Source organism: Solea senegalensis, linkage group LG19, assembly GCF_019176455.1.
Source record: "Solea senegalensis isolate Sse05_10M linkage group LG19, IFAPA_SoseM_1, whole genome shotgun sequence".
Lineage (NCBI taxonomy): Eukaryota > Metazoa > Chordata > Actinopteri > Pleuronectiformes > Soleidae > Solea > Solea senegalensis.
This window is the reverse complement of record NC_058038.1, coordinates 10,062,952-10,087,019: the sequence shown is the minus strand read 5'-3', so window position 1 is coordinate 10,087,019 and position 24,068 is coordinate 10,062,952. Positions and strand designations below refer to the sequence as shown.

At 41.4% G+C, this 24,068-nt stretch overlaps 2 protein-coding genes across 5 annotated transcripts in view; one reads left to right on the top strand and one right to left on the bottom strand.

Moving 5' to 3' along the window:
* The window catches only part of p3h4 (prolyl 3-hydroxylase family member 4 (inactive)), a 7,944-nt gene extending 4,895 nt beyond the window's left edge, over positions 1-3,049 (top strand). Inside the window, exon 7 of the mRNA XM_044050606.1 lies at positions 1,082-3,049. Within this exon, the coding sequence (XP_043906541.1) occupies positions 1,082-1,231 (150 nt within the window). The 3' untranslated portion in view covers positions 1,232-3,049. The remainder of the gene's footprint in view (positions 1-1,081) is intronic.
* LOC122785040 (disintegrin and metalloproteinase domain-containing protein 11-like) lies at positions 2,188-24,068 on the bottom strand. Of its 4 annotated transcripts, XM_044050602.1 has the most exons (26): positions 22,910-24,068; positions 22,064-22,257; positions 19,062-19,138; positions 18,652-18,718; positions 14,953-15,035; positions 14,735-14,798; positions 14,241-14,301; positions 13,494-13,690; positions 12,652-12,723; positions 12,377-12,543; positions 12,186-12,270; positions 11,077-11,167; positions 10,588-10,639; positions 10,039-10,138; positions 9,333-9,404; positions 9,084-9,176; positions 8,568-8,648; positions 8,430-8,480; positions 8,282-8,345; positions 8,078-8,183; positions 7,198-7,317; positions 6,929-7,097; positions 6,363-6,474; positions 5,463-5,553; positions 4,167-4,184; positions 3,818-3,910 (listed from the first exon to the last, which is right to left on the bottom strand). In XM_044050602.1, exons 1-26 carry the CDS (start codon positions 22,968-22,970, stop codon positions 3,895-3,897), a joined length of 2,364 nt encoding a protein of 787 aa, XP_043906537.1. In that variant the 5' UTR covers positions 22,971-24,068; the 3' UTR covers positions 3,818-3,894. The 4 variants fall into 4 exon arrangements, 3 of the variants coding, with proteins under 3 accessions (XP_043906536.1, XP_043906537.1, XP_043906538.1); XM_044050601.1 differs by lacking the exon at positions 5,463-5,553 and having other exon boundaries at positions 2,188-3,910; positions 22,910-24,067; XR_006362243.1 differs by lacking the exons at positions 3,818-3,910; positions 4,167-4,184; positions 5,463-5,553 and adding exons at positions 5,600-5,688; positions 5,855-5,971.

Sequence of the window (24,068 nt, the reverse complement as noted above, 5' to 3'; positions counted from 1 at the left end):
TTCAATCTGTTTTTGTGGTTATGGGAGAATAAGGTATCTGAGGTATAAAGGGGAGAGAAAGAGCGGGTAGGAAGTGAGGACGGAGGAGGGGTGTTTTTTCCGCCAGCAGCAGTATGTGGTATGTGGCTGGGAGGTGCCGGCCACATCTATTTAACTCAGGTCAGCTCCTCCCAACTCACCACACAGAGAGTTTATAACAGGCTGCACATATGACAGATTTATGGCCACGCGAAGGAGAAAAGTGACACTTTTTTCTAGATAAGAGTCCTAAAAGGTACTGAAATCATTCATCTAAAAACAGGTTTTAAAATGTCTTTCAATCACTTTTACAAAATGCTTAAAAACAGCCAGTAGGATTTTCTGTTAAAAATGTGCAAAACAACAAAAGGATACTTTTACTACACATTTATTTTTAGAGACAGGGCTAGAAAATGTCTTGTGAGTAAGTGTTTTTGTCCATTTTTCCAGAATAACTTTCAATACCTGACAGTTCTTTACAATTTACTGTGTGAAAGTAGTGTATTAACAATTTAAAATGAAGAAAAAGTATTTAGAAAAAACACTGTAGTTATACATGAACAACAGATTGTGTGTGTTAAATTTGAAATATGAGCAGTACAAAACATATTTAAAATAACATTTGTTTGGGTCTTTGTCTCAATGTCCAAAAACAGTGTACAGGCTTTTCTTCCTCCCCAACTCTCTACTCTATGGTGATAAAGATGCCGATTTCGCCAGCTTCCTGCAACAGCACAAGTGAAATTGCCTTAATATTGGCTGTGACATGCAACTTCTCAGCTTTCAGAAACAGCTGGAATTTTTCCGTCATGTAATTACGGTAGTACAAAGTGCGCTTGCAAACGTGTCGTCTGCGATACACTCTGTGTTAAAGGGTTAAAACCAGATGTGATGTTATGTTGCTTAAACATCTGGGTAAAACTGTTCCTAACATTGTGTACATTTTGTTTATGTTATTGGGAAATTGGTTGTAAATGTATTATTTTATAAGTTAACTTACCTTAATATGAAGCAGCACTGGAGTGAAAGTAACATGACTGAGAGTGTTTTGTTGAACTTTTAGGGCGTGGTAGGTCCAGAAGAAACGGGGGCCCCACACTTGGAGAACCCCGACGTGGAGTTCGAGGGGATGGGAGATTATGAAGAGTCGTTCCTGGCCGACTGGTGGCAGGAACCTAAAACAAAGTGGGACATTGGAGAAGAGACAAACTGACCTCTGACCTCGTACCGTATGTAAGCAGAGTGCTTCTTCGCCCCAGCTCTGTCCCACCTGTCAGGACGACATACCAAAGACTACTGACAGACAGACAGACAGACCAACAGTTCCATCAGTATTAAGCAGGAAAACATGACTCACACTCAAGCTCTTCGTTCTCCTGAACTTCTCCATCATGTTGATCCAGATCAGAGATTGACATATTCTGTCTTGGCTGCCATCAGCCTCTTAAAAACAAACACCTTTTTTTTTATAACAAATCACTGGCCAATGACTCTTCTACCATGTTTATTTAAGGAAATCTGACATGTAGCTTTTCTAATGCCGAACAACCAACTGGGTTGTAATAATTTGGTCATAAAAATAAAATATTTTAATATATATATATATATATTATTTCCCCAGTTAATTTCAGCAGGATTGTAGTAGAGTGATGGGATGATACATTTTAGAGTACAATTGTGATGTTTTTATTCAGTAATTTATTGAGGGGGAAAAAAAACAAGAAATAGATTTAGATTTGCAGCTTTTTTCCCCTTTCATCCTTTTTAAGTTGGAAATCCCATTGTTAGTTTAAACAGTGGGAAACAGAATTACACAATTCTGCCTGTTTGTGAACATAAAAATGATTATAAACAGGGAAACGGGCAAAGGTAGGTGCCATGTGAGAACAGGAGGTGTGGTTCCATGTTTTAGTATTTTATTTTTCAATCCATCTACAAGCCTTGGTTCATTTCTTTCTTTTTGTCTCAATTCAAAAAGATAGTGTCTAAAAAAGATAGTGTCTTTTTCTCTTTTTTTTTTACCCCCCTCCCTTCACTTGGAACGGCCAGATTGGATTTGATACCATCTCTGTACATACTGTTATTACGATAGTGCATCTGCCGTAGTGCTAAGCTTAAACAGACCAAACTTATAGCTTGTGCACAGTATCAAGACAAGTTGCCTCCTGGGACACTTAATCAAGATCTCTTTAATCTCATCTACAGTGGAGGTTTCATTACAAAGTCTCTGGGCTGTGGCGTTCGCCCGCGGCATCGGGGCTATCAACAAATGTACAGAGGAAGTCATGTGACATTTCAGTGACAGCTGGAATGATACAAGAGAGAACATGACAGCCAGCTTAGCTGTGACACTGTCCTATAAAAAAATGCATTGATTACAGTAGAGATTTGCAGATGCGGGTCGAGTCGAGAGACCGGTACGTTTGCTGGAACATAAAATCCTAACATAGCATTTAAATAAATCTTCAAACAGTGCGTCAACATTCAGCTTATCTTGCACTTATTTACAAATCGTTGTGTGCGTACAAGTTGGCTAGTGCTCGTCTTCTGTTGGTACGTGACGTAAAAACAGTTGGGATTCTTTTATTGATGTGCTGCTTGTGTGGTGCCATGGCTGCAGCACACGGAAAGAAGTGATTCTTCTTCTAGAGGTAAAAACCTGCCCCATTGTACCAGTGACAGGACCAGTGTTAAGGTGTACATGGACACAGTTGCCCCTAACACTAATGTAAACATGTACATTCTTCCCTTGTTTAAAAATGAACTCACACCCGTACATTCACCTGTGCAACAATACAAACACACGCACACATTAAAACCTCCTAAGCGTACAAAGTTTGGGCCTGAAAGTGGTGATCACACACACGCACGCACACACACACACACACACACACACAGACGGGTATTGTGGAATGTATGTTGGTCAGTCTGTGGTAGGAAACACTAAGTTTGCGGTCTCTGCTGCTTTCAAAGTTCAGTGATTGAAAATGATCCCAAAAACCAAAAAATAAAACACCCATCTTCCTCTTTTTTTCCTTTTTTTTTTTTTAACCTGAAATCTTGTGTGTGCATGTGTTAGGATGCCTTGAATTAAGCACAAGTAACAAATGGACGTATTAATCTTGCACAAACGTTTTCGTTATTCGTCAGTTTGTCTTTGGGGAAAAACATGCGAACAACCGTCCATTTTTTTCGGATGTCTTTTTCAGTTATGTCCATGTCGCCAGATAAAAACAGAACATTGTTCACTGTGAGGTGCACCACGTCGAGGCCTGGGCACCACGTCGAGGCCTGGCCTCGGAGGAAATGTGCTTCCAGTCCTTTTTCCTTTTAAGAGAAAAAACAAAACAAAAAAGAGGAAACTTTTCAGCTCTTGTTTCATGATTTCAGTCTGTGCTCTCGTGGTGGCCAGGTAAGAGAAAGACAAGTCTCCATGTCACATTGGTTCCACCATTGATATGTTCTTTTATCGTGCTGTCCAACGTGTGCAGGGTAAGGAAGTAAACAGACACAGAAGCACATTCTGGAAGAGGAAACCCCCGTCGTGACAACCACCTGCTCACTTTAGGTGTGGCCCGGACACAATCTTGGGCATCAGCCACCCAAGCATGATTCTGCTGAGAGGTGACAGGAGCTCCACAAAGGGCTGAGCCCGGATCGGAGGACGGATGGACGGACGAGAAGGAGCAGACGGGGAGTGTGGAGGAATCATCATAATCAGAGGGCAGGTTTGGTGAGATTTTGGGGCAGGAGTGGAAGACGTTTCTTATTCTTATTTTTTTGTGTTCCCCTCTTCTCTGATGTGGAAATGGACACAGTGTGAGGAGGAAGACGAGAGGAGACAGGACAATAGAGACAGAAACACGGACAGATGTCTTATCCGCCACCAGATCTGAAAGAAGTGGAAACAGGGAAGTCATTGAAAGGAGGAAATATAGATTATGAGAGGCTGAATTCAAGAATGAGAGAAGCCATTTAAATTGGCTGTGATAGAAAACATTTTTGGGAGGTTGCAAATGTCGATATGGAATGAAGTGGTTAAAGTAAAGATGAGATGGTGGATGAATGAATGAATGAATGAATGAATGAATGAATGAATATGTAGCCAAGCGTAAGGAAGGAACACATCACCACCATCATCGTCATACCTTCCTCTTCGAATGTTCCTGCATCCCATCAGCACACACGGAGAGAAAAGACAAAATGTCAGCATGAGTCACAGACATGAGGAAACACTATTGTAAATTATTTAGCACATTATAAAGCTAATTTATATTTTATGATATTATTTATATCATATATAATATAAATTATATATGATGTAATACAAATTTAAAAAACAAATACACTTAACAGTAATAGCTGCACAAGAAAAATATTAATTCTACAGTATAATAAGAATAATGAAAACATACAATAGCTCAACAGGATTGAACTATTCAACATTAATTAAGGTTTGAACTACTCTCTTTAACGCTGAACGGTATGAAACAATCATCAGTCTTTCAACCCATTTTTCATCTATCAGAAAACTTTCCAAAGATATTTCTGGTCACATGCAGCAGGTCGGTCGTAAGCAGCCATGACACTGAAGCTCTCTGACCAGGGAAGAGACGCATCCTTCTAACAGCTCATGCACACATGCACACACAGTTACCTCTGACCTTAAAAGGACTGACTACCTTTTCAGTCAACCGAGTGAGCCAGGGCGCAGTCGTTTCAGGTCAGAATAAACAATAAGGAACAATAGCCAGCATGCACAAGAGGAGCAGCGCAGAGGAAGAAGTACTGCAGTGAGAGCATTTCAGGGATACTGCTCACTGCTAAAATTGCACCAGAGGTAAAATATTAAAGGTCCACCGTGTTGTTGCCTTGAAATAAACCTTTTATAATGTTCTCACGGCTTTACAGAGGCTGCCATGTTGTGCCACCGTGTTCCCACAGCAGCAGAAAAGGTAGGACAGTGGGGGGAGTTGTAAAAGTGATTATTTCTGGCGTGTGGAGGCCACCGTAGTTCCCTGATGTGCTTGGTAAAAGGAAGGAGTGAGCAGAGTGAGTCCTCTGTTGCAATCGTCAGTCTTCACCATTAGATGTCACTAATTCTTACACACTGGACCTAAACCCACTGTTAAGTAGTACACAGACACCAACAGGGGTTGGTGATGGGTTCAAGTGAGGAAACTTCCAGATGTGGCACCAGTGAACTTAGTCACATCAGATATTTGAGGTCTTAATTTACACTATCAACACCAGAGAAGACTGGGCCAGTCAGAGGGATAGTGCTGATTACAGTCTAAACAAAGTGTGGTGTTTCATATTATTTGAGTCCCCATTTCCCCTTCCTGGGTTGGGCATTGACTTTAGATGAGCGAGAGTGGGAATGGGGGAGGGGGGTCCTTTAGGTAGAAGCAGACAGGTACAAAAAGGCATGCCAGAACTCTTACTTAAATCCCCATCCTGTTCCCCCTAGGACTATAGCTGCCAGGAGAATAGCACCTGCGATGGACCCTATTATGATATTGGTGCCACTGGGACCTGCGCAGAGGAAGGAGGGGGAGGAAGGGTGCGGTGGAGGAGGAGGAGGAGGAGGAGGGGCAGAAACAAAACAACACCACTAAAAAAAAACACACCTCATAGGACAGCATCAACACGTTACATCAACAACATCAACTAGAGAGAGAGAGAGAGAGAGATGTTAGGATACCTGCAGATAGAAAAAGAGAGATGAAGGGAGAGAGGAGGAAACCAACACGTGGAGTGGAGGACAGGCGGGTGAGTGAGGGATTTTAAGGGAGACAACAGTTACCAAAAAAACAAAAGGAGAGTATTGTATTACTTTGTTCTCATTCCCCCTCTCCTGCTCTCTCAGCTGGACACCCTCCTGCTCAGGGTGGCTTTGGCTTTTTTTGGCCCTATGAGAGCAGCTGCTCAATATCTCTGTGTCATTGGCAGACTGCAAGAAAGCAAGGGAGACACTTGAAGATGCCTGCAAGACATACATTACCACACACACACAGACACACTAATGTACTGTACGTGCACATATGCTCTAATGGATAAACGTGTCTCAACACACACCCACGCTCCCCTCAGACACAGCAGGAAGGAAGAACACAGTGTGGCCTTAATGTTGATATTAACTTTCCTCACAATAATCAGGTGGACTAGTCTTTGTGTGCTCTCTGCTACAGTACATGAAGTTACAGTGATGATGACTATGAGGAGGGGGGATATGAGAGGCAGTCAGACAGACAGACTGAGAGAGAGAGAGAAAAACAGCGAGAGAGAGAGAGAGAGAGAGAGAAACAGAGAGAGACATGGGTAGTTTCAAAGCTGCTATGGACCTTTCTTCTCTGGGCCCGTCGGGACTGTAGGGACAGGGATGGGATCAAAGACGCTGCAGTCCTTCCCTGTGTAGTCTCTATCACAGATACACTTCACCTCGTTACTGCACGTCTGCGAGGAAGAGACAGAGAGAGAGAGAGAAAGAAGTGGAAATCAAGTTTAAGGCCGTCAAAAAAGTTGAGACCAGATATAGAGCTGCATCCATCCAAGTTGGAGCTGCAAGGATCTTGTTGACAATTCAATATGTTTTTCCACATTTTCAAATGTCAATTTCTCAACACATACAGCATTAAGGACTAGTTCCACATCGAAATACAGTCATTTGTTGACATTGTTGACATATTGTTTTCGATCCTGTCCCGGTGACGTACAGGAAGTCAATATAAATGTACAAACTTACTTATGGGTAGTCAATTCAATTTGCCTTTAACCTTTAGCCTGAAAATCAAAACTGATAAATGCATTACAAAAAATACAATTGCTATATTTAAATATGAAGCAGGGCCAAATTGCATGTTATATGATGACATAAATGCTCTTTTTTTGTTTGTGTGTCTTCTATTACCCCGTGGTCAGAGCAGATGCGCCCAAAGTTGGATCCTGGACAGATGCTGAGGTTGAACGCCGCCACTGGGAGGCAGCGTCGTTCCAAACACATCATGTTGGGACCACAGGGGGTGCCGTCCTCCACGTAGCCCAGGTCAGAGCCGTCCTCCAGCAGAGCGTGTCCGCCTCTGAGTGAGGCATCCAGACCGTGACAGAGAAGAGGTGACACTCAGGGACACAGTAGTAGTATTCTCTCTGTCTGCAGCAGATCAGATGTGACACACTCACCTGCAGTCCAGGTACTTGTTCTGATGGTAGAGGGTGAAGCTGGTCACCTCACCCTGCAGGTCTCCGAACTTTGGCTTCATTGTCACGTTGGCACAGAACAAGAAGCCACACAGTACGTCCCTGAAACAGAAAATCAAACCGAGTATTTGCACACAAACATGTTTGGTCTTGATGTGCACAGACTAGCATTGGCATAATCACAAATGACATACATCACCCCGAAACATCAAAATATACCTACCCAGATAAAGTGAAGTGAATTTAATGTTGTTTTTGATCTTTTCATTGATTTAGAAAAAAGGGAAAAGCATCAAATAAATGTCATATCTTTTTTTGGATACTTCAGACTTTCTATAGCTGAGACACATTTTTAGAAATCAGAGCAGCAATAGCTTTACTGATGTGTTTAGCGGATTTTTCTTTCTAAATTTACAGTTTAATAATAATATCAAATGATACAATACACACATTGCTTTACACATTTATTCGACCACCTGTCTTAAAAATGAGAAAACTTGTTTTTAAACAACTGAATTCAACTTTTTATACCCAAATTTGACATTTTAATCAAAATAGATGTGCTTTACTATTTTTCCGGTATTTTATGTAAAACAGTTAATTGAAAAATTCATGGATACAACAATAATAATTCTATTTCAGCATTAAAAATATCATTAATTTGCTAAGCACTGCAAATTAAATGAACATTTATTGACCAACACTTAAGTTCTTTCTCTCTTGTGGCATTTTGTGTTTGCACTGCTCATCTATATTTTAAATAAACTTAATTTATAAACTTAATATTACATTTTTTTTTTTTTGCATAAAAAAAGCATGGTAAAGTAAACATACACCTATTTTTCAAAGAATTATAACTCACGGCTTGTTGCACTGCAGCCAGCCCTGGCCTTCTGGACCTGGGCCACAGTTTCCTTTTTCTGTCCCTTCAGCGTTTAGCTTCTCATAGCAAAACCTGTCAGCTGAATCTGGGAGCGCAAACAAAGCAGGAAGAAGAATGTGACCACGATGATCAACACGGTCAAAGATCAGACTATAAAACCTGCATATTTCTACTCTTTCTTACTATAGCCCCAGAGTCCTTTACACTGTCCATCATGAGTCCTGCACCGTCCACCATAACATCGTCCCTGAGTAAATCAGACAATGATTAAGTCTTCGGTCGCAATGAGCTGCAGACGAGAGAAAGAGAGCCACAAGCCGGCCATCATTACCTGACTGTTATCACACGTGTAGCCGTCCAGCTTGTGGACATTGTGTGGACACTGCAAAAGAAGAAAAGCACAATATACAGTATATACATATATCAATATTTTATTTTATTTTTTTTAGTTTAACATAGTCAGCTGTACCTGGCTGGAGTCTCCAGTGCATGTTTCAGAAATATCACAGTCGTTCACGGCGTCTCGACACACCACACCTCTCTGCTCATACTGGAGCACAACATCATAAAGGCGTCAGGTTAAAAGGCTTTATGAAGACGTTCATTAACGCTATTAATTAATTTCACCACTGTCATTTTCACTTTGGACCACCATTATTTCACAACAGTCAAGAATGGACAAACTAAATATCTTTTGAGTTCTGATGCTAATGGAAGGCTACAAATGTTCTCCAACACACTTGGAAGGGAAAGGTGAGGAGGTGAGGGACACTGATGTTACTACATTTTACACAATGTGGCTTTAAATAGATCTAAAGCTCTATGCTATGGATAGAGACGGTTCCACAGAAGAGGCTAGATGCTAATTCTGTTCTATCATTAGAAAATAAACCTGTACTATACTGTATTTTTGAGAATTCACATGGGAAAGGGAACTGTTTTGTCTTATTACTGATTTTGGTCATTTATTTTAGTGTAGACTCACCTTGCAGCCCCTGCAGCAGAGTCCATTACTGCACATGGCGTCATGGGTAAGTGTGCATTTTTTACAGCAGGCTCCTCCACTACGGGCACACTCCTGCAGCCACAGACACAGTTAAAAAAAACAAAAAAAATGAAAACAATGCCATGATGAACACCACACACCCCAGTGCTCACACAGAGACTGGATACGGAGGTGTTCACTCACGTCTGCAGCGGGTTAAAGTGCTGTGAATTCCAACTGCTTACTCACCACCTGGGATCCACAATCACACTCTTCCCCTGGCTCTACAAAGCCATTTCCACACTCTGGAGGATCCAACAGCTGAGAGAAACAGACAGGGACATTGCTAGAGTTCAAACAGCACATTAAAATAAAGAAATAAGGAGATTTAAGTGACTTTGAACATGGAATAGTTGTTGAAAAGGTCTAAGTATTTAAGAAAATGCTGATCTACTGGGATTTTCACACACAACCATCCCTAGAGTTTATAGAGAATGTGTAGAACACTGAGTTTTCTGCCATTTCTGAACACACAATTCAACTGCAGATGACCTCAGCAGGTGTCTCTTCTATGACTCAAGTACGTCTCCTGTGGCTGATGAGCGTATGAGCACACCAAGAAGGATCCATAAGTTTATCCATGGAATTTGTGTTATGTCTGTGTAATTTATAGAACAGCAATCAAATTGAAATAATTCTGGGCCAATTTAATGTTGGTACAAAATGTCATATTTCATTCAGCAGACACAAATCCAAGGCTCATCCGTCCAATCTTATCTTGTAAATACCCAACTCTTAAAAACATTCATTCACAAACTAATGGATGGCATAAAGTCAGACCTTTAAACCCAAATTCAAAAAAAGAAAAGAAAACAGTTTTTAAAGGAATAAAAAGTAATGATAGTCATAGGTGGCTCTTGTCAGCACAGCCGGGGATGTAGTACGTGGCCCTCACCTTGTTAGGCTTGTTGAAAAGACAGCTGCCTCCCCCCTGGAGCAAGAACTGGATGTACTCATCAACACTGCAGCGAGAAAACTTTCTGGGCAGATAGTATCTGCGAACACACAGAGAAAAACAACAATGTAAAAGAGCAGCACAATGCTTTCCTGCCAGTGACGATTGCCAGATCCACTGTGGGCGTCTGTGCCATCACTTTACAATCAGACAGAAATGTTACCATCTGTAGTAAAATATTATTCAAATGAATAATTGAAATTTTTATTATTCCATCTGGTGAAAAAAAACAAAAAAAAAATCCAAGTACAAATCCAAATCACTCTTATATAGTGAAACTGTACTGCTTTTGTAGAAGTGGGCTCACCGGTGCCTGACGTCTCGTCAACACACCAAACACACGCTACGATCGCCTGCGCGGTTGCATCGAAGACCGTCTGTTACAGGTGTTTCATTGTCTAATTGAGTGAAATAAATGGCGCAAATGGTGGTGCAGGGAGAGCGGAAAACAAAACAACCCGGCTGTCATGTCATGTTCTGTGTCTTTACCCCGTGTCTTCCATGATGCAGCCGAGCCAGGCATCCGGACACCTGCAGTCTCCTGCGAGGAAGGAAAGACAAAAGAGTGATGTCAGTAAATCAAGGGGGAACAATACTCAAGCACAATCTAAGCCGTTTTTTTTTCCATTGCCTTGATATCTTTCCTTGTGACTGAGGTGTGGGATTTGCATTGCATTGCATTGAATAATGGACCTGAATGTAACACCCCACTCCTCTCCACCCTGGACGCAGGTGACTAATCACCTAATGGAGAAATCTAATTACAGGAGACAACTGTTGGACGGGGATAGCGATGCACAGCTCTCGCACGACGATGCCGTCTCCCACACACAGCTATCAATCCCGTCCTGTGCTATTGTGCAGTGTCTCCATCTTTCTCACACTCGTCTTCCTCTGCCTGATTTATTCAGCCAGGGTTTATAGATCTGCCCGTCGCTCTGACCGGGCATCATAAACTTCTCCACGTGTCCTTTTTACCTGCAGAGTTACGGACGTTGTTCCACCGCATCCCGATGTTCTGACCGAGACTCTGGCACAAAGTGATGGCCATGACGCCGACGTTACCATACTGAAACAAACATGAAAACATAACATGAAAAAAACAGGAATATTAATAATGCACCATAAAACCCACATGGTTGCATCCAAAAAAGCAAAATCTGTTCAGTGGATTTTGTTCCCTCATGATTGCAGCTACTGAAAATGACATTCAAACAGTGAAAATATGGTTTAAGCTTCAGAAATAGACATTTGCCTTTTTTTTGTTATGTTTAAGAAACACATTATGTTTCTTAAACATAACAAAAACTTTTTAACGAACCGCCTCATTTTGTATAGGTACTTTTTCCATTAGATTACATTTAAACGTATATACAGAGGCTATAAGAATGTGCAATATAGAGTGTCTTAAGTCCCTTTTTTCAGCACAACCTATAGGCAATGTGGTGAAATTATTATTTACCTGAACATAAAGTACTCAAATTATTATTATTTGTTTTTTAAATTGGATTGAATTTGGGAAATTTAGAATAGAAGTTCAAAAATGGACAAAAATGTAATTAAATTAAATCATCATCATCATCATATAACTTAATTAGAACTTTGACTCAACAACAAATCAGAAGACAAAAAAATCATTTTGTATTTTACCTACACACACACACCCCCAGGATGTCCATATAAGGAGTTGTGTATTATTCCCACAACAATTTACCATGGCTGTACCCGTGTGAGCACCAAGGGTTAAAATACATTAAGTGCACTTTGGTGCAACTACAAATGCAGGCTGGAGAGAAAGTGGTATTGAATAAATGTTAATCTAATTTAAATAAATGTGTTAATTTATTATTTATAAATAATTTCTTTATTATTACACAGGGAATCATATATCATTGTCATATACAGAAAAACATCCTATTCTCTTCCTCCAAAAACATAGACACAAATGTTTTTTGTTTGTTCAGACTTTTTAATTTAGAGTTTTAACTCTGATCTGAACTTTAAAGTTATTACAATTGACTTTAACATTAAGAAATGTTAAGCTGAACTAATAATAAATAAATTAAAATAACCGAGATTGTCCTCACCTCATTGATTCCTCCGCCTCTGGTTGGTGAGCACACTCCTCCTGTGTACGCTGTCCCACTGCGGCTATTGTGAAATGTACGCCCTCTGAGGTGTGCAAGGACAAACAAAAATATTAATATATACTATGTATAAAACGTGAAAAGTCATATCCAATAATAAACTGTAATTTCCCCTCGTGCAGATGTCTTACGAGAAAAGATGGACAACATCGCTCTGCTCTTTGATGTTGTCCTTCCTGTACTTCATAAAGTTCTGCAGTGTTATCAGTGGGTCTTCAACCACCGGCATCATATTTTTAGAGGTCCACGTCTCCATGGCGACCAGCACGATCCTCGTGTTCAGCTGTTCCTTGTAGATCTGGTGATCAGAAGAAAAAACAAAACAATGGTCCACCAGTCTTTTTCTTTGTTGCCGTCCTGGATTCAAGAAGTAGCGGGATTATAATCCCACAAACGGATCTCTTACCGCATCGGCCATGTTGACCACTGCTTTGGCAAAGTTCTTGGTTTGGCTGCTCGCGCTACGCAGCTGTACAAACTGTAGATAGAGACAAAAAATACACAGATGATGTAAGAGATGGATCTCACACACACACACACAATACTTTGAATGGCGGTTTCACCCATTTTTTCCCCACTTGGTCAAGTGATGAATACATTTAAAGTCATTATGATGCTGCTGTGTTTGTTTAACTCACATTCTATTACAGTTGGATTAAATTTGACCCGTCTTTTTTGTTATAATTGACAGAAACACAGTAAAGAGCAGCGTGGGGCTTTTATTTTCTTTGAAGGAAGTACTTTTTTCAAACCCAACTTCCTCTGTCGTCTTCGGAATGAGACATGTATCTCAGATCCACTGTCTGAGGATCACATGACACATTTATCTCTGGAAATTATTAAAAAAAAGAACTGTATATTTCTTGGGTGAAGCGGCCCTTTAAAGATAATTTTTCTGATATAATGAGTAACCTAACTAACTAATCCTAATGGAGTTTGCGTGTTCTCCCTTTGTGTGTGTGTGGGTTTTCTCCAGGTTCTCCAGTTTCCTCCCACAGTCCAAAAACATGCAGATTTCTTTGCAGAAGGCAATGGACACTGTAAATTGACCATAGGTGTGAGTGTGAGAGTGGATGGTTGTCTGTCTCTGTGATGGACTGGCCCTATGTCAGCTGGGATTGGCACCAGCACCTCTCACGACCCTCATGCTGAGGATAAAGCGGTAGAAGACGTGTATATATAATGCTCAGTCAGGTGCTGGATCTCTGCTTGATTTGATTTTGACAACAAAATCAACCGCAAACTCACCATTTCGTTGTCGTTGATCACCATCAGCTCAATATATTTGGTCTCAGTCTGGACAGAGGGCTTACGAACGAATCTCTTGGATCTCCTCAGACCTCCAGACACCCGCTGCTCCCTCAAGTGGTCCGATCTGTCGTCGCCGTCGTCACCGTCGTCACCATCACCTCCTCTGCTTTCCCACTCACTGTCCTCTATACAGTCTGGACACACAGGAAAGCAGAGTTGCAGGCAGTTATGTGTTACTTTTTATTCATTAACAGAACATCACGGTATAGAACATGCCCTCCTGTGCTCACAGTCCCACTCTGTAGTGTTGCTGAGCAGAAAAGGGCTGTTCCAGTTCATAAATAACCAACACTCTGAACTTCTGCACCGGCTTTGATGATCTGTGTTGCTTGTTCCTTCTTGCAAGAATAATAAAACACACAAAGACAGCTGTTCTTTAAGTCAGATATAACGATTTTTTTCCCCCCCTACAACAAGTACCTCAGTAAGTTACAGAGCAGCACATTAGTGTCTTTAATTCAGTCAAAATGTTACATATAAAAAAGCTGTGACTGTAATTAACCCGGTCTGAATTAACTCAAAGACGATCCCATTTAATTATCGCTGTTGTTTTGCTCGTCCCCTCACAGTAATGTAAAGAGAGACGACAGCTTGCCTGTGTTTGGAAGTTCATCAGATAACGACTTAATAACTTAACTTTATAGGGGATACATGTGATATGAGTGTCACTAGAAATGTATATACCTGTGCACTGGGGGGAGAATCTGACATCAGGCATCCTGTGGATTAAGTGAGTGTCTTCACCCTGTAACAGAAAACATCATTGGAGACATTAGCGGATATAAACAACAAAATCTGCATCCAGAAAAGGGCACGAATAATTTGGATAAAATATCGTCTTTTTCTGACATATATTACATTAAAAAAATGTATGTCAACCTCAAGTTCAATATTTACTGTTATAGATTTAAAAATTAGCATTTACTACATGACGTACTATCAAAATGTTAACAACTGTGATGCAAGGATGAGAATTTAAGGATAGGAATTGTTTCTAAGATGTAAAAATATACAGAAGTGGAATTAAATTCAATTACAGACTTTGATAACTGTGTTGTTTCAAACTGCAATTTCAATTTGAAAACTACTAATTGTTCAGAACTAATCCAGGTTTAGTTAAAGTTCTCCACAATCAACAAAACTGTTCTCACTGCACGAGTTTTCTAAAGACTGTTTACCTGATTGGTCCCATTGTGAATGGGCTCAATCCCATAAGAGAAGAAGCCATCAGAGAACATGCCACTGAGAAACAACAAGACCAAAAATTAAACTAAATAAAATAAAAAAAAACAGACCTACAGTGAATAGGCATGTGAATTTGTGACTTAAAAATAGCCAGATCAGCACACTTAACTGGTGTTAGATGTTACAAATAAGGGTTTATAATCAGGCTCACCATAGTCCGTGGCAGGTGGAGACAGCAGCCCAGGACTCAGGTAAACCTCTTAACCTCCCCTGGTAGTAGCAGTGCTCCCCTCCCTGCAGACACAACGCACCTCTCTTTCACCAAACAGCCACAAGAGACGTGCTTTTATCTTTGAGCGCATGTTGTGATAGGTCAGCATCAAGGAAAAACCTCTCACAACCTCTCTGTGTACGCGACTCCCCTCTTACCCCACTATGGCATTTATGGAACAATTTATGACCTACTTGTTGTGCTCTGCTCTACTCTCTCTCTCTCGCTCTCGCTCGCTCTGCTCCAGTGACAGGCGGCACAGGATGGACGCAGCACAGGGATCTCTTCAATAAATCAACACTCACTCACACAGTGTGTCACCAAACACAATTAGATCTGAGGACTGAGCACGGGGAAGGGTCCTAACAGTGCAGGAGGCACAAGTACAACTGAATAGCAGGTCAAGCTATCTGACGCTGGATTTAAATGCCCCATAATCCTGGAACAAAAGAATCAAGCTGATGTGTAAGGAAACCAGCATCTGGTTTTCAGAATAAAACAGTGAGCCCTCTCTCTGTGTCTGAGTTCACATTTGAAAGCAGATATTGGAATGGGAAAAAAATAGGAAAATATAGCTATGAGTTTCAGAGACCTTCTGACTGGATTTTGAGCCAAGGTATGAAGACATAAACAGACTTTAACTGTACCGTTTTTGAAACATTTCTAAAAGTCCAACTTTGACATTTTTATTGGAAAATGCACCAGTGACTACTGGCATACTTCAAATCAGACATTTTTCAAGTACAGTTTTTGAAAATTTCAGATTAAAAGTCCAACATTGACTTTTCTTTGTAAATCGGAAAAATTCCAGACTTTGATTTGCTATAAAAACAATTTTTTTCTTACGTTCTCGACAAGACTTGTTCAGGGTTAGGGTTCTTGAAATAGTTTTTTAGACATTTTTTTATTTTAATAAAAACAAAACAACAACTTTGATTTGCTGTAAAAAATATTTTTTTCCATAGGTTCTGGATAAGACGGGCTGGGTTGTGTTCAAGACATCTATGACTACTAGCATACTTCAAATCAGACATTTATACTGTACAGTTTTTGAGAAATTTCAAATTTTTCTCATCCCTACTCCCTAATGCCAGGTCCACATATATAAGGCTTATTCTAAGACTAAGAAAACCACATTCTGTTAATTTTACAGTGATGGTACACTATACAAGCTTCCTTTTACAGTATACTGTACATCAAATATTCAATCTCAGCTAATAAATCCTCTTAAGTTTAAACAATGGCTCTTTAACAACCTTGACAAATACAACAGAGCCCCGCCAGCAAAAGTGGGCGCACTGCATCACAAGACCGTAGCTGTGATGATGAACCACCGACAGAAGTGAGCAACACAGTTCCACCTGGATCAAATTGAAACCAGCAGGGCATCTCCTCGGCCGAGCACCAACACCTCAGGCAAACAAGGCCTTGGCTGAAAATAGACAGAGATTGGACTGCCCTGAATGCATCACACCTGCGACGTTCGGCTGCAACATCAGAGAGGTTGTCATGTGAGGCCTTCGTCAAGCAGAGCAACAATCTGGCCTGACTGCAGGGTCTCCATCCACCACTCTACAAGCCTCAACCTTTCCCTGTGAGCACACTGGGAACAAACTTTGCCTATGAGCACACACGCACGCACACACACATACGCACACACAAGCACACACACACACACACATCCTCAGTATTACTCCTCCATATTTCCAAAACCTCCTCTTTCCTTTTGTATTATCTGTCATTTTACTCCTCCTCCTCCTCCTCCTCCTCTCTCACTGGATTTGCTCTTCCCTTCCTCTTGGTCTTTCATTCTCTTCACTGCCAAGAACTTAATGGCACTGCTGAGCTAACTGGTTGCTATGGAAACAGGCTTGTGATTGGTCAGGAGGCCTGAGGTAGAGTTTGGAGTGATAGTGAGTAGGGACATGAAGTGCTGGTCGGGTGGGTGGGTGCTATGTTTTTTTTGTTCTTTTGGGGGTTGGTACAGTGAGTGGCACATTTGTACAGAAAAAAATAAATAAATTAGCTTTCCCTCCTGGCTGAGAATTCAGTGACATCCCTTTGGTCAGTCCATTTCAAAATTATCCTTTGATAAATCTCACTCACTCTCTCTCAGTTCATGGCTGTCTGAGGAAAGGCCACAGGAGAGAGGAGGGAGCGGCACACACAAACATGCACCGCTTACAGACAAACACATGTACAGTACCATATACAGTACAGATACCATACTGTACAGAATATAATATTAATGCTTACATGACAGACCACTATTGTAGTGGAGAGCACGCAACGCAGTTTCCACAAATGGATAATTCAGGAGAATGAAAACAAACTGTGGAAACTTCAACACGTCACATTTACATTAAAAGACACTTAAAATAATGTGTTTGTCTATGAAGTGAGATTCATGTTAGATGCTTTAAAGAAGGTATTTTACTAGACATGGAATACACACTCATATATAACCCATATGTTTCATAGCCTGAGAATACGGCAGCCCCAAATGGATGTGGATTTCCTGTTTTGAGGCAGAAGCTTACTATGCAAATGGGGGCTCCACCAACATCATACTGATGCATAGATCACCGCATACTCTTGTGAAGGCCACTGTATTTCTCCTGACATGCTTGTATTGTGTACAATTTACTGTTAGTGCTTAGAAGTATACATATGCATACACATCGACATCGACATCGACATCTTCGGCTGCCTCTCAAACACAAATGACCTGGGGGGCCACATGAGCACCAACTGTGTAGGAGTGGGCGATATTAGCATGCATTTTTATCACAATATTCCATCATGTTATAGCAATAACATTTGTGACCACATTTGACATCATTCCAAAATAAAGACGCTTGTTTTGATGCATAAGGATGCAGATTTTACAATTATGAAGCTGAAAATTAATCTGTAAAATGTCACACATACATTGGGAAGTACCACTCATATTCAACACATAGGAGTTCATGTATTCAGTGTTCTAAGGTTTTAACTTTAACTTTATCTAAAAGTGGCCTGATGGTGAACTAGGTGGGAGGTTCCATGACAAAGTCCAGTGCCTAAACTCAGGGAAACAACAGAAGAAGTTTGGCAAGGTTTGGGAGGCTCTACTCCGGACAACGATGTGTTCCCGGAAGGCTTTGGAATGAGGGAGTGTGACCGTGTTCGGGGTTGTTTTGACACTCACTCAAATGACTGTAGGTCATTCAAATCCACAGCTCAGTTGTTGGGTCCGAGTGAGACACAATTCACAATAACAAAAGAAGGGGTGTGAGTAGAGGGGTAGGGCTATATGAATAAAATTGCCTTGACTCAGTAAGCAGGTTATATTTCATTTGACAAAACAAAACTTTAAATTCTAAGATGCCAACTGGAGAAAGTACTCAGCGCAAACCTTAGCCAAGGCCACTCAGTTTCCTACCATGTCAATCTCACAACGGTCCATGTCCAGATCACCAACAAAATCTAATTATTTCTTCTTTGGGTGATAACCTACATCCCCAGAATATGTCAGCCAGATCTGTTCTTTACACTATAACTCTGATCGTCTCATTCATCTCATTGCTGCCAACAAACAAGTTCACTCTCCAAATCGCTGTTACCATTTACATCCCCACCCCACGTACGATAACCTACCAGGGACTCCGAGGGTCTGCCGTCCTGGTTGAAGTGCCGCTCCACGTAATCTGAAGACAGGAGGTGGCTGCAAATGGAAGAGGGATCGCATGAATGTCTGCAACAGCGTCGTTTCCATCAAACAGATTTCCTCAAGGGTGCTTTTCCGCCACTCCAAGGCATTTCACAAAGAATAAGTGAACCCAATAAGATGTGGTGCTAATAAAAATAAAAAAAAATCAGCTGAGCCTCGTAAAACATCCAGCTGTGTGTCTGTGTGGTGGCAACGTAACATAACAGAGGCGCTAAGTGCTTTCACTTAAGTGCAGGGAAATGCTAATGAGATGCTTCTGAAATAAATTAAGAGAACCCACAGACATGAGCATGTGCACAACAAAAATGTAGCAGATGTAATTTTGCGTCATACGCACTGGTTTAACTCCAGGTCCAGCGTGAAGGTGTGTCCGAAGGCTTCGACTTGAAAACAGACCTGGGCCAAGTGGACGGACTGGAGAAAAAAAACAACAGAGACATTTATTTGACAGTTGATGTATTTAAGTGTTATGAAACAATTATGGTCAAGTGTGTCGCTGTGTAAAAAAACAAAAACAAAACACAGAGTGATTTTTGAAAGAGTCTCATGAATAATTCAAGAGAATCAATAGTGTGTATACTCTAAAAGCATCGTGATTGATAAAGCCCTCATTGATCGACATTGGCTGCCAGTGTTCAGGCAGGTGTGAGTGGCTTAAGAGCTAAGCTGCAGTTTTGTGATGGAGACGGTGTTGACAGAAGGAGGGGGAGGAGGAGGAGGAGAAGAAAACTTTACTGGTATCATCTATATTCAGCCCAAGCTGTGCCAATGTCCCTTATGGACAGCTGCCAGAGCTGAGGAGGTGAGGAGACAGCAGGGCCAAGAGAGAAAGAGAGATTTACCGCAGACTAAACAGTGCGTCTCTTCTTCAGCAGCTCTGACTGTGCCAGCGTGGCTTTGATCTCAGTCTGGAGAAACCAGGCTGCAGTGAATCACTGGGCTTTTACAATAAAAATGTATCACCAACGTGGAGTCGTTGCCCTTGTTGAGTAAGGACAACAGATTTCTTACTACTGTCTCAACAAGGGTGTTCCATGAATGCTCGGTCCCTGTTCATTTATCACTATTTATCTGCTTGATTTTTGACGTTCAATCTTAACGCATGAGGTCCAGGCTAGACAGCAATCTCTCCACAGGGTCTTAGTAGTAGCTGTGATCACAATACTTTATCTTTGGACAAATCTCAGCTACTGTAGATTTCCATTTGTCTCATTAATGGACATCGATATGCAACTGTTCAATTATCAAAAAAATAATGCAATGCCAAAAACTAGATTTAACACAGTACAATTAGATATGAAAGGTAACTGGTAGTACATCATGTGACGTGTACAGCAATAACCTATTTCATTTACAAGTATTTTGATATTCAATAAAATGTTTTATAAAACTATTTTCTCTGCTTTGGGCTTCTATAAGGTGAATATTTTCTTTGTGTCTTTGCTCCTCTGTGAGAATTAAACTGAGTAGGAAACACCATAACATTTTATGGACTTTTTAATTCAACAAAGAATATCTGGCTTTATAGAAAATAATTAAATAGTTGTCGCCCTATATGTCGTATCACCAATATCAACTTGTACAAGTAGTCTCCTGGAAATAAACCTCAGATCAAGGACGTCTGCCAAGGATGAGTAAAAATATCCGTGTCACCTTAAAAAGAACCCAAAATGAACACAACGACATCAGTAAATAAATCAAAGCTTCCTCTTCTATTTTCAAAGCATCGTGACGTGACAGAGAAAGAAATAGCTCCGCTGCTGCTGCTAAATTTAACTTGTCCCTCATTTCTCAAGCAAAACAGAGCAGAGTCTGGAGCAAAAACACAGAGTGAAGTAACAATAACTGCGTATGAATAATGAAATCATTAGTCTCTTGTGAAAGTATTTGTATAGTGTTATTGTTTTATGAGTCCGGGGACGACAACATTCATCTTAACTCCAGTGTGTCAGTAAAGAGACTAATGTAGTCCATTATAACACTTATACAGTATGAACTACATTATATCAGCATGACAGAGAAAGAGAGTGAGAGAGTGAGTGCTAAAGCCTCTTGGACCATGCAGCACTTCTAACACAGGCCTGTTCCATAATTAATGGGGACATACTTCAACACCACTACTGAATAATGAAGAAGCGAGGGGCTCAGAACAGCAGCCCGCATGATCGGACGTTATGGCTGAATCTTTCACGAGTGGCTAAGCTTCGTCATGCAGGGGACGAGAGCTCACGAACACAAACATGTGCACGCAAACGTTCAAGCAGCTCCACGATGAACTGATGAGGCATTTCACTACCAACGTTTGCTCAGCACACAGCGCGGGTCAGAGGGACGTCTCGTCTGTCGTCGGTGTTGTCTTCAAGTGTGTGTGAGCACTCAGGGAAGTGGGATTCTCGAGGAATAATTGGGTCAAAATGATGAGGAGCAGAGACGGAGAATGCTGCAAGACAACACCCTGCACTGTTATCCCTGCATGAGCAGCAGAGAGCTGAGCTGACACTGGGAAAATTAGGTTCCCCTAAACACTCTTGGAGCGGTCACACCCCTTTATGTCCACACAGACAGTGACTGTTTCAATATCAGTATATTCCAGTATTTCAGTACACTGGAGCTTCTTCCATAAGGACTGATACAACAGTCAAATGTATCCTATTTGCAGAACATTTTATATGATTCTAATCCAAGGCTAATAACTGCAAATGCTGACTCAGCATCAACACAACCACTTTCCATTATTTCACATTTTTTCTGTCACTAACTACTCCACTTCATCATTTCTTACCTAATTACAACCACTCAGATACCAAAATCTTTGGCTATTTTATTAGAAATGCTATTTTTGTACACAGGCAAACTGTGACACTTTATTATAATACACTCAATAGTTACTTTTACAGGGAACATTTGTTCAACTGTTTGTTCTTGTTCATGCATGGCAGCATCTCAATCAAAATAGGGACTAAAGGTGATGTAAGCGTCTTGGAATGTGGCACGGCTACTACCAGTTTTTTAACTACAGTGATTTTCACACACCACCATCTAAAGGATTCACTGATAATTGTCAGATAATGAGAAAATTTCAGCTTTCTGCAAAAAAAAGGTCAGAGGAGTATGGCCAAACTAAGTATGAAGACCATCTCTGAACACACACTATTGCCACTTTATTATGGGTCATATGTACCTAATAAAGTGGATAGTGATTCCTGAAAACTCACAAGGTAACCCCTGGTTGTCCCTGACCCCCACACTAAGAACATTAGGTGGGAGAAATGACTGAAAACGTGTCACTAGAGGTGAAATGCAAACACGGAGAGTAGATCATCCAGACAAACAACGTACCAGTGTGTCTCCAGTGCCGTTCTTCACCCTGGTATCCAAGTAGTGATGAGCCATTTCCTCTTCCGACGTGACCTGCTGCACCAGCCGCTTCGGGTGGGTGACCTCAGTCGCAGCAGTGTCCCCGCTGTCTGACTGCCCCGGTGGGATGAACCAATTCCACATGCCTCCATCCTCGACCTGGCTCCTGTCTGTACCTGTCAGGGGAAACTCAGCCTGAGAAAGTGCAATAGGTTTGTCAAAGCGGGGACACACCTGTCACCAGGAGTTGACCAATAGTGTTGGAGATGGGAAAGAAAAAAAAAGTAAAGGATTTCACTGTGCAAGTGTTTCGCTTCCTTTCAAGGGCTTGGTGACCTAATTTACCACACTGACGAAATTCACTGCTGTATTAATGTATTGTATTAAGGGCTTTTTGCATGAAAAGAGACAGGTGCCGTGCAGACACATAGGCTACACTTATAGGCCTACAATATATAGTTCTAACTTAGAATATGAGGAACCACCAATCAGGCTGCAAAAACATATTTTCTTGACAGGTTATATTAATGTGCTTTTAGGTGTTTATTGGATAAAAGGGTGAAAATGGTTATTGGTACGTTGGATTTAAAGGCAATGAGGTTGCAGTGTAAATGTGTTGATGCAGCAAATCGACAGCAGCGGTGAGTGCTTCCAGTCTACTGGGCTGTTTGCCACCGAAATCCCCCTACAATAAAATCGTTGGAGGAAAATAAAAGTGCTGGCAAAGGGGGAAAAATGTGGATGCAAAGAAAATGAACAGGGTGCTCCCTCTCTTTCCTCTCCCCACCTCTCTCTCCTCTCTCTCTCTCTCCCTTCTCCGTGTCTTACCTGAGACTGCAAGCCTCTCGCCCACTGCAGCAAAGACCAAGAAGCACCACACCGCCAGCATGATCCTCACATATTCCCGCGGATCACAGCATCGAGGGGAGCCTCAAGATGTCACGAACACCAGCCGATGGAGAGAGACGCGGGGAAAGACCAACAACCTGCAGCAACGATGGCGAGGATCCAAAGTGAATCAGCTAAACATCTGATGATGCGCGTCCTCTCCTCATCTCTCTTTCTGCTTCTCTTTCAGCTACGGCCAACACTACGCATAATCTGGATTTGCATTTCAGAATAATGGAGAAAAAAAATGAACCAGTGGCTCGGCCTGAGGCGGAGATGATCGATACAGGCCCGTGGATGTGAATCAGTAAAGAGAAAACAGGGAGGAACGGGAGACTGAGAGCGCGCACCGCGGACGCACAGCTGCGCAAGGCTGCGCCGGTGCGTATGAGCGAGCCTGTAGCTGTGTGTGTGTGAATGTGTAGCCTATATGGGAATCTGCGGTATGCGGAAACTGAGGGAAGGGGGAAAAAAAGCGAAGAGAGAAGCGTTGGGTCTGCGGTGAGGAGGACACGTGGGACCGTGGTTCCCTCCCTCCTTCATCCCGAGCATCATCCTCCTCCTGCTCCTGCTCCTCCTCCCGTTGCCATGCAGCTCAGCAAAGGGAGGCGATGCGACAGGCAGCACGGCTGTTGCTGCTGAGGTGCACGGCCCGAAAAAAAACAAAAGTCTCCAAAGAAAGAGGCAAAAGTCACTCCATTATCTTACTAAAGGGGTTTCGTAAAGGAGAACATCTACAGTATATGTTCCTCAAAGTCTGCAAAGGATGAAGGTGTGATTGTTCTTCTTCACTGAGATATTACTCATATCAAAGTTATCATGATTAGTTTTTCAGCAGATATTGATAATTATCACGATAACATTAAATATTAAAGACAAATGTCTTTATGGACTGAAAACAAAATAAAATATAAGCATGTCTACCTAAAATTCCAGAATTAAAGAAAAAAAATGTGTATTCCTATAGCAATAATAGCAGTTGTTTGTTTCCATTTTGACATGATCTAAACACAGGTTTTACTTATCACATTAAACACCTAGTTTCATTCAGGTACTCAAGGCCTTAATTAATGAATCAATGTGATTAGACACACCTGTG

What these genes read in the sequence shown, in the direction of transcription:
- LOC122785040 (XM_044050601.1), bottom strand. Translation starts at nt 22,970, where the DNA reads ATGCTGGCGGTGTGGTGCTTCTTGGTCTTTGCTGCAGTGGGCGAGAGG. An exon ending in GAGGCGGAGGAATCAATGAG is followed by an intron (nt 11,168 to 12,185) that starts GTGAGGACAATC and finishes TGTTTGTTTCAG; the next exon opens with TATGGTAACGTCGGCGTCAT. An exon ending in TGGCTGCAGTGCAACAAGCC is followed by an intron (nt 7,318 to 8,077) that starts GTGAGTTATAAT and finishes TTTCTGTTTCAG; the next exon opens with GGACGTACTGTGTGGCTTCT.